Source organism: Patagioenas fasciata, chromosome Z (genome assembly GCF_037038585.1).
Source record: "Patagioenas fasciata isolate bPatFas1 chromosome Z, bPatFas1.hap1, whole genome shotgun sequence".
Taxonomy (NCBI): Eukaryota; Metazoa; Chordata; class Aves; order Columbiformes; family Columbidae; genus Patagioenas; species Patagioenas fasciata.
Window position 1 is genome coordinate 59,225,081 of NC_092560.1, and position 9,511 is coordinate 59,234,591.

At 47.1% G+C, this 9,511-nt stretch overlaps 1 protein-coding gene across 3 annotated transcripts; it reads right to left on the reverse strand.

Annotated features, from left to right (window-relative positions):
- Positions 1-259: 259 nt before the first annotated feature.
- FST (follistatin) lies at positions 260-7,117 on the reverse strand. Of its 3 annotated transcripts, none has more exons than XM_065860927.2 (6): positions 6,682-7,113; positions 4,572-4,763; positions 3,924-4,142; positions 3,341-3,565; positions 2,078-2,308; positions 260-1,369 (listed from the first exon to the last, which is right to left on the reverse strand). In XM_065860927.2, exons 1-6 carry the CDS (start codon positions 6,761-6,763, stop codon positions 1,287-1,289), a joined length of 1,032 nt encoding a protein of 343 aa, XP_065716999.1. In that variant the 5' UTR covers positions 6,764-7,113; the 3' UTR covers positions 260-1,286. The 3 variants fall into 3 exon arrangements, with proteins under 3 accessions (XP_065716999.1, XP_065717000.1, XP_065717001.1); XM_065860928.2 differs by having other exon boundaries at positions 1,277-1,392; positions 6,682-7,117; XM_065860929.2 differs by having other exon boundaries at positions 1,277-1,614; positions 6,682-7,115.
- Positions 7,118-9,511: the final 2,394 nt, after the last annotated feature.

The window sequence follows — 9,511 nt, forward strand, 5'->3', positions numbered from 1 at the left end:
TAATGTGCTTTTTGATGGTTTGCAAACTCTTCTCTACCACTGTGCTTGAATTTAAAATTCATTTATAACAACGAACGAAAGACATCACTTCTGTCTGAAAGAGAGGGTTTATTCAATCCATGTCAGCTGAAAGCTTTGTCCTTAACCAGCGGGTTTTGCTGCTGCACGAACCGTGAACCTTCTTTCCCATAACCACCAGTATGTCTTCTCTGCACCAGAGGGCCAGAACCCCTTAGAACCAAAAACTGAGGACTGCCTCTAGGGAAAATTCCATTTTTTTATTTTTTCACTCATCATTTATGTACAAATATGCATTATAACTTTTATATACATTGCACATTTACATGGTAGAAAAGTACAAAACTATATATTTAAATGAATTTATATTTAACTCGCCATGTTTGAAAATATAAAATTGCATCAGAAAAAAAAGTATTATGAAAAGCAAGAAACTTGAACTGATAAAGTTTTGATATAACTTTCAGTGACACACTAGGAAAAAAAACTTTGAAAGTGGTACTGCAAGACCATCTTGAAGGAAACACCTGATAGAACACTTACGCATGTCACAAAAAATAAACCAATAAAAATAAAATAAACCCTTTATTCTTGTTACAGTTAGCTCTGTGGCTACTAACAACCTTCATAATCCGACTTCTTTGGGTCTGGAATTCATAAAGTACAGTATATATGCTCTGCACATTGAGATCACTTCAGTACATGATGTGATCACAAGGAGAGAAAAGTGAAGTGGAAGAAGTTTCCTTAAAGATTGCCTCACTGCACCCTGGAAGTATACTTAAGTCAGTTACAATGCCTTTTGGTCTGTCAAGATCCTTTATAAACAAAATCCCCAGGAATCTTTTATGACCAGAGGCAAGAAGAAAATCCAATAAATAAACATAACAGAAATCAACATGCAAGTTTGTTAAAGTAGAAAAGAGTTAACATCAATGAAACAAAGAGGTGAGATCATGTGGGTAAGCTCTAAGGAATGGACTTTCATAGTTTACAAGAAAAAAGAAAAACTTTACTTTACAAGCAAGAGACCTCACAATAAATAACACTGCTCTTCCCGTAACGAATATATTTCTTCAAAAAACAAGGTGTACAGTCAACCAGACATTTTATATATAAATTATAAAACATGACACAGTATAAATAAATGTCTACGAGACTCAACTCTATGTATACTTTTTTTCTCCCCAAAATAAATAAGCATACACTTATTTACAGTATGGACATTGATTTCGTGCCCAATGGCTGTTCCAATAGTGATGGAGGTTTTACCACTCTAGAATGGAAGATATAGGAAAGCTGTAGTCCTGGTCTTCATCTTCCTCTTCATCCTCTGGGTCTTCATTAATGGCTAGATGGGGGAATACAGGGGAGCTGTTGTTTAAATAAGGACAACAACAGCGCAGAAGCAGCTTAGTGCATGTTTTCAAAGCCCTCTGAACAGCCATAATACAGCGTTGCATTTTATGCGACTTGTAGTGAGATGCTCTTTGGCATCTGCTGTTACACAATAAGGGGGGTTTTATACATAATCTATGAAGTCATAACTGCAGAAAGTTCTGAAGAATCAATGGCTCAGGTTTTATTGGCAGATTCCTGAAATCAAATAAAAAGCGCTCTTGTGTTCTAGGTTTAACTGCTTTGTGTCCTTCATTCAGAGTTAGTAGAGGCAACTGTGCTAACCCACATGCCCATGTGCTACCATGAAGCTTGTTGTTTATCCAAGTGTTAATAAAGCAATCAGCGAAGCACACGAGAGCGAACAAAGTAGGAAGAAATCACTAGAATTACTCTCCTAGGGCAACCCCTTTCTAACAGAATGACTTGTCCTCAGAATAGCCCCAAAACCCCAACTTGAAGGCCAACTGGTGACTGGAGATGTATTGCACTTTATCAGTAACCAGAGTGTGTGTGTGATAGATACATTACTTATATGGCACCTGTACCATATCTCAGATCTCTAAATCAAGGTTTCTTATGTTTAAAGGTGTAAGTCTTAATTATCTAGGGGTTGCCTTCAGAAGACTTAAGTGTCTGCAGAATTAAAAAGCTCACTTACAGTTGCAAGATCCGGAGTGCTTTACTTCTAGCAGCACACCCATGGAGCAGGCTGCCTCTTTCATGGCACACTCGCTTGGGTAAGTTGTGTTATCGCTGGCACAGACTGCCTCGTCTGACTTGCTTTCAGGGCAAACCTCATCACAGAGGGCACACCGACCTCTGCCAACCTTAAAATCCCACAAGCATTTCTTCCCAGCGCTGCACTGAATGTCTTCACAGGATTTGGCTTCTAAAAATATACACAGGATACTAGAGGTAAGTGAAAAGACAAAGGAAAAAAAAAAAGCAACAACAACCAACCCCAAACTCCCTTTGCCCTTTGAACTGTGAACAGACAAAGGTCAGATGCAGTAGATTTGATGATACTTGCTAACTTTGCTCAAGAAAGTAGTCCCTTGGACACCATTGCCTGTCTACATGTGGGGAAGGAAATACAGCTGTGCCAGCAGAGCTTGATCCTGGGAATACAGAATTACATTTGCCTGTTGTACATGACCTTCCTGCTATGTTTGATGTAAATGGAAATTCAGCTCCCCAACTCAGCAGTAACTGCAAAGTTTGCCAACACATTCAGCATTTCTAAATCAATTACTTATAAACTAACCCCCACACAGTAGTTGTCTACAAGATTGGAAAGGGAATTCACCTCCACCTATACCAACTAAAAGTAGCCTGAGACTCCCCTGAATTTCCCCAACAGTTTTGGGGAGCAGAGGCTGCACTTTCGAAGGTGTTTTCTTGTAACATGCTTCACTCTCAGTCCTTTCTGAAAATCACAACACAAAATGTCAAGATTCACAGAGATTATTTTCCTATCTTCACCCACCAACCATCTCCAAACTCTGCAATATTTCTAAAAAGGAAAAAGTGATCAGATGTTTCCAATTAAGTTAATGTAAGCATTGCCAAGACCACTTGAAGACAATTGTTTCCAGGAATCCACTTCCACTGAATATGGACATCTTGCTACGCTGTAACTATGTCATCATCTGTTTAATGGTGGGTACTTCTCCCCTGGATACTAATGTCAGCATCCACAGAGATAGCAACAGAATCAGGATCTGGCCCTCTACTCCCTCACCCCTTTGGCAATCTTTTCTGGAGCAAAGCTTGCCTTGGCTCTCCTTTTCCTGGAGGGGAGCATCAACCCAGGCTTCTGGAGGTCTCTCCTCCCTGCCAGCACCCACTATATCCATCCAGTTTCACACACGATACTCTGAAACAGCTCTCCCCATCCTTACCCTCTGACTGAGATACCTACTGATGCATTTTCCTTCGTAGGCTAATCCAATAGATCTGCCCAGTAGGCAGGTAGCTTTCCTCAGGTGGCAGGCACTGGCATAAGTTATGCCATCATTCCCACAGAGATACTGTTCAGGGGAGGTAGGCTCTGGGCAAATTCGATTACATGTCACGCAGTAGGCATTGTTAGTTTGGTCAACCACACATGTGGAGCTTCCTGGGCATAAAACATCCCTACAGGTCTCTGAAATAAAGACAGAAACAAACAGTGATTAATAGGAGATCCCAGAGTCCCAGTGAGGAATGAACAGGTAACACAAAGAAAAAAATGATCAGACAAGAGCCTTCAGCATGTCTTCTCATCTAAGGGCCACTTGAGGAAGTCTTCCCATCTTGGGGGAGCTAGTGGGACAGAAGTGCTGCTGGACTGTGGAGAACTCTCAACTCAGCTACATCCATATCTGTTAAGTGTGGTTAGTTACTGTCACTCAGCATTCGAAACATTCTGATTCCTGTGGGGAGGTAGGTCCAACAGCTCCGCCTGCCTACACTCACACACCCTTTGGCATTTGAGGGAGATCAGGTTAGATTTGCAAACCTACTTTTGCATTTGCCCTGATACTGGACTTCAAGTTCGGGTTGTTCTTTACATCTGGCTTTGAGAAGGGCACACTCGTTCCTGTAGGTTTTCCCATCTAAGCCACACACGGGGCCTTTCCAAGTGATATTAGAGCAATCCGGAGCACAAACACACCGAGGTTTGTTCTTCTTGTTCATTTTACATTTCTTTCCGGGTCCACAGTCCACGTTTTCACATGTTTCTGATGGAAGGAAAGAGGCACCACTTTAGTACCAAGCGTGCAGAACAGACCTGGTGTCAAAACTGCTTAAAGAAAAAAAAGACACCATGACCCCAGAGCATGGAGAAAGCAACTTACTTCATCCTCCCCCCTCCACCCCCTGACCCCCTCCGGGAAGCAGGACTAGAGGATAATTCCCCTGGCCAGTGAGGGCACAAGGGAGACGAGGTCGCTCCCCTCCTCCCTGTGATGTGCACCGCGGCTGAGCAGAAATGGGGGTCCCCTCATTTATCTCGGGGCTGGTACGAGACACCCCTCAAACCCCCACCGAGGAAGGAAGCCGGAGGACGCACTGTTCCTCCCCCCCAACTCCTTCCCCGCTTCTCCCCCAGCCCAGCCCCTGCCTGAACCGCTCGTCAGCAAGGAGCAGCTCGCCAACACCCCCCTCACCTTTGCATGGGATGCAGTTTGGGGCTCCCCCATTAAAAATCATCCACTTAAAAAGCGTGTTGTCGTTGACGTCCTCCTCCGTCCACGAAGTTGTCAGGCGGCCGGTCTTGCAGCACTCCTCCTTGCTGAGGTCGGTTTTGTAGAGGACCTGGCAGCGGCCGTTCCGCGCCTGCCGGAGCCAGCAGTTCCCAGCTGCGGGGGACACACACACACACACACCCAGCCCGATCAGTGGCAGTCACCAGTGACCCAGACACAACACGTGCGCCTTGCAATGACTTTTACTAGACTGTTTACTTTTATTTGTCCTATTTCATAACCCGCAGCTACGCTGGCCCATTTGGGAGCGCAGTTGAAAACACCACAACAGCAACAACAAAAGCCCAAACAAATAAACAAAAAAGCACAAACAGAAAAAAAACACCACCACACACACACAAACAGAAAGAAAGAAAAGACCTGATCAAAACAGGACGAGGCAGTTTTCGGAGGTATTTATTCCATATGTAGAGCAGAAGGAGCACTGCCGGCACGTGACAGAGGCTTGAAAAAGATGTGCATTTAAAAGGGAATAAAAAGAAAACCGCGCTTGCAAATTCCTTCCTCCTCCCCCTGCCCTCTCTTCCTCACCGCGGCTGCACAGCAGCATTGTTTTAGTGCCGCACAGAGTTTCAGTCCCAGCCCATTTTGCAATCTGCACGAACTGGGAACATTTGCTGTTAGCGAAGTCTTTCGAAATCTCCACGTTTCGCTGCTTCTATTAACAAATGCCTTTCCTTCACTAAAATAAGTCAGTAGAGCGCAAAAAAAAAAGTGAGCAAACTATATAAAATACAAGGGCACATAGAGTAGGACGCCCCTACAGAGTTTTAAAAATCGATCAAGCTGGAAAAGTTATGGGTGCCACCTCTCCCACAAGCATTTCAGAGGAAAGTACACTGTCCTTAAAATGGATAGAGTTGGTTTTGTTGGGGGTTATTTTTGCCTTTTTTTTTTTTTAAACTAGTATCCCTGTTATTTGTGGAGTCAAGCCAAGAACATTAGTGAAAGCTACTCCCCCTTTTTTAGCTAGAGAGTTTTGGTTGGGATGAGCCTCTCGTGAATAACCAATGTGACTTCTCCAGCAACTCAATACCAATTGATTCTGGTGCTAATCCAGTCAGGGCTCGATCCTGACTCCTTACTCCGACGGGAATGTACCGCAACGAGGGGTCAGGATCGGCCAGCCGAGATGTCGCTGGGCGCAGGGGAAGATCCGCCCCCTTCACCCCGCCCCCGCTAAAAATCATTGAGCAAACAACGCCCTTAAAAAAAAAAAAAAAGTTTCGCGTCCACAGTTGCCTACATTAGATCAACTTACGCTCTAACTTTGTAGTGAGGGAGAAAAGGAAAAAAAGTAAGGAAAAAATTATAAAACAGGCAATGGTAAGACATACAGGTTGTGTTTGGTACACGGGCAAAACAAGGGGAAAAATCCCCCAAACTAAAAATCAATATTTCCTTGTGTCGAAAGAGGGCTCTTAAGAGTTGTCAATACCAGGTTCGGGTTTGTTTTGTTCGCATGGGAAAAAAAAAAAAAACAACAATAAACCCAACTTATTTACGCATAGTCTTCAGTGCGGGAGAATTCCCAACACTAATATTTATTAAAAAATAAAAAAGGAGGGGAAAGGAGAAAATCTTGATTTCTAAAAATGTCATCTGTAATCGTGGGGCTCCCCATCATCACCTCTCCTTCCGTCTGGCAGGGGAGATAAAAATCTGAACTAAATTACCAACAAACTTTGAACACTCATTCGGGAACCGAGACTGGGAAAGTTCCCTCGCGATGCTGTTCTTCATTCATGCTGCATAATAACAATAAATACTAAGAAACATCCTCATCTGTCCTCCGTGCTTATGAAGAGCACTGCGGGGATCCGATCAAAAAGGAATAAATGACACCTCTGCACCTCGGTACAAAGAAATCCCATGCCCACAGTTAACTTCTGTCTTGTTGGACCTTGGAGAGAGGTGTTTAACACCGCAGCAAACTAACCCGTGCCCGAAAGACAGAAAACAATAGTATTAATAAAGAAACATAACTGCGAATAAAACAATCTGGTCTTACCCTGCACTGTGTGATCTTCCATGAAGTGGCACAGAAACATCAGGAGTAAGAGCATGCCCGCGTGGATTCTCTGATTTAACATCCTCAGTATAGCAGGGAGTGAGAGAGACACAGAAACAGCGTGAGGGGGAGTAGAGAGAGTGAGCGAGCTTCAGCCAGCCTGCTTATGATCGCTCTATTGAATGAACGTCAGGCTCTGAATGCAGTCTCTCTTTAAATCTATACGGGGGTCTTAGCTGTCTGCGGTGGGCGGTCTCCTAATGTGTGTGTGTGTCTGCTCGGGGGTGGGGAGATTTAAAAAGTTCAGTGTGAATCAGGTGACATTTTCCACCTTCTGGAAACCCTCTCCAATTATCTGCTCTAGGTGCACGCACACACAGGCGCGCACCCGCGCAGCCCCACGCCAGCCCCGCGCCGCGGAGCCGCCGGAGCCCTTGGCGCAGCAAGAGGAGGCAGCGCGAGTACCGGCTACCGCGCCCGCGGAGCCGGCCGCGCCCGCGCAAGCGGGAAGGCGCGCGGCGGACCGCGCCCGCGCTGCGGGGGCTGAAGACCCGCGGCAGTCGCGGGCGGACGAGGGGCGCCCCTTGTCCCACCCGATGGCGCGGGCGGGTGCGCGGGGGTGCGGAGGCTGCCCACTCCAGGGGGGGCTCCGCGGCCGCGGGGCGCTGCTTTCCGTGCGCGAAGTGCTCAGGATAAATCGCACTTGCCCGCACCTCCGACGGGCGGGAGTCGGCTGGCGCTCAGGCAGCTCGGTCGGCGGGACTCGGCCCCCAAAAAACCCAAACCCCAACCGACAAACCCCAAACCTTAAAAAAACAGAAAAATTTTTTTTAAAAAAGAGGAAAGAACCAAATAAAAGTTTAATACCTAGAGCTGTGCCCAAGTGACAGCCTTTTCACTGGGAGCTCGGGAGGACGAGACGGGAATGGGGGCGACGTAGGCGGTCTCCTTTCAGAATCAGAAAAGATTGCAACATCGATAATGAACTTCTAGGGCACTAGTTTATTAAGCACAGTCTGGCATTATTCTCCCCTTAGAAAAGTTGGCGGTCTCTCATTTATAACATTTTTTGGCACCGCTGAATGAAACTGAGTAGGCGATATTTCCTTTTATACAAAACGATTACTTAACGGAAAATGGTATTGTTTATTCAAAAGCTGCCTTTTTAATTTCGATTCTTTCGCTTTTCTGAGCCACCAAAGCACAACAGACTGCGAAGTATGCAGACAGGAATGCCCGGACAGTGCCGGGTCAGGGGCCGGTGCGCCGCGGCCGCCCGCGCCCTCCGCAGGCCCTCCCCACACCCCTCCTCTCCGCTCCCGCCCTCCGGCTCCCCAAACCGCCCGCCCCCTCCCCACAACTGCAAATAACTCAGTGATAACAGATTTTTTTCCACCAACTGCAGGAGATAGTGCTAATCTTTTAATAAAAGATCCCATTACAATGGGATCTGTCTGGACAGACTATAATAGATCCAGAAATACAGCCGTGCTAATATTAGAAGACAGTTGTTTGGGTGCCTCAGACCGGGCCCTGGTCCCGCTTTGAAAGTGGGCATGAATCACAATATCCCTCGGTACCACCTGCGGTCACACGCATTAAGAAGCAGACTGGTAAATGATTGACCTCTCTGCATTTTTTTTTTTTTTTGTTATTATTATGATCATCGTCCTGAGCAGCTCCCGGGCATTTTGAGCACTTTGGAAGCTCCGGGACTCCACATCCTTTTTAATCTTTTTCCCAAATTGGTGCCACTCTCTCTCTCCCCCCTCTCGCCTCTCCACCCTCGCTCGCGAAGCAGAGTTAATGCAGGGTTGCTTAGTGCCCTCTAATGGCAGACGACACTAACAGTCAACAGCAAAACACCCCTTACCCCCGAGCCGCAAATGAAGGGCCGGTTTCAAAACCCGCCTCTCCCGCAGGAGACGTACCCTGGCGTAAGGTCTCCAGGGGGGCCGTTTCCCCCACGTTTCACCCCGGGGACGGCTAAGCGGGGAGGCGCGGGGCAGCCCCTGCCACTGCGGGGGCAGAGAGCCGGGCCTCGGCCCGTCTAGGGGCGCGGAGGGAAGGGCGCGGAGCCCGCCGAGGCGAGGGGTCGAGAATCTCGCTGCCTCCTTCGCGCCCTCCCGGAAGCCCCTCTACCGGATCCCCTGTCTAACTCGCCCCGCGGGGCTCCGGCCACGGCCGGGCGCGGCGTCGATCCGCGGCTGCACAGCTCGGGGAATAGCTTGCCCCCACCCGTTGGGCAGCGCCGAGCCGCCTCTCCCCCGAGCGCGGGTGGCCCGAGGGGCGTCCAGGCGGCAGCGCGGGGAGCACAGGCGGCTCTTGCCGAGCGAGGCAGCACCGCCCGCCCGCCGTACCGGGGCGTGCTGCGGGGCAGGCTCACCTTTCCTTACTCGGTTTGTGTGTGTTTTTAAAGTAATTGGCCAATATGGTGTTTATCCTGATAATGTTTTCAATCACAGGGAGGCAATTTCAGGCCGTTTTCCTGGAAATGAGATGCCGGATGGGTCGATAGCGTTTGCACATGTGCTTCATGCGTGCATCATCAGGAGATCAATATGATTTCGCTGGTATGGAGATTTGTATCACACCTGTTCTCTGACATCACACAGAAACAGCTGCTGTTTCTTTTATTGTTTTTCTTCTTCTTTTTTAAATGTTAAATATTAGTTTTGTGTGTAACAACATGTCAGGGATATAGTGTATAATCAGAAATGCTTTTTCTTTGTCACTGTGTGCCTCCCTATACGACTCACCCACCCCTTTCTGCTTTGCCAACGATCACATTTAAATTACCGAAAAAACAATGAGGTCGATTTGTAACTGA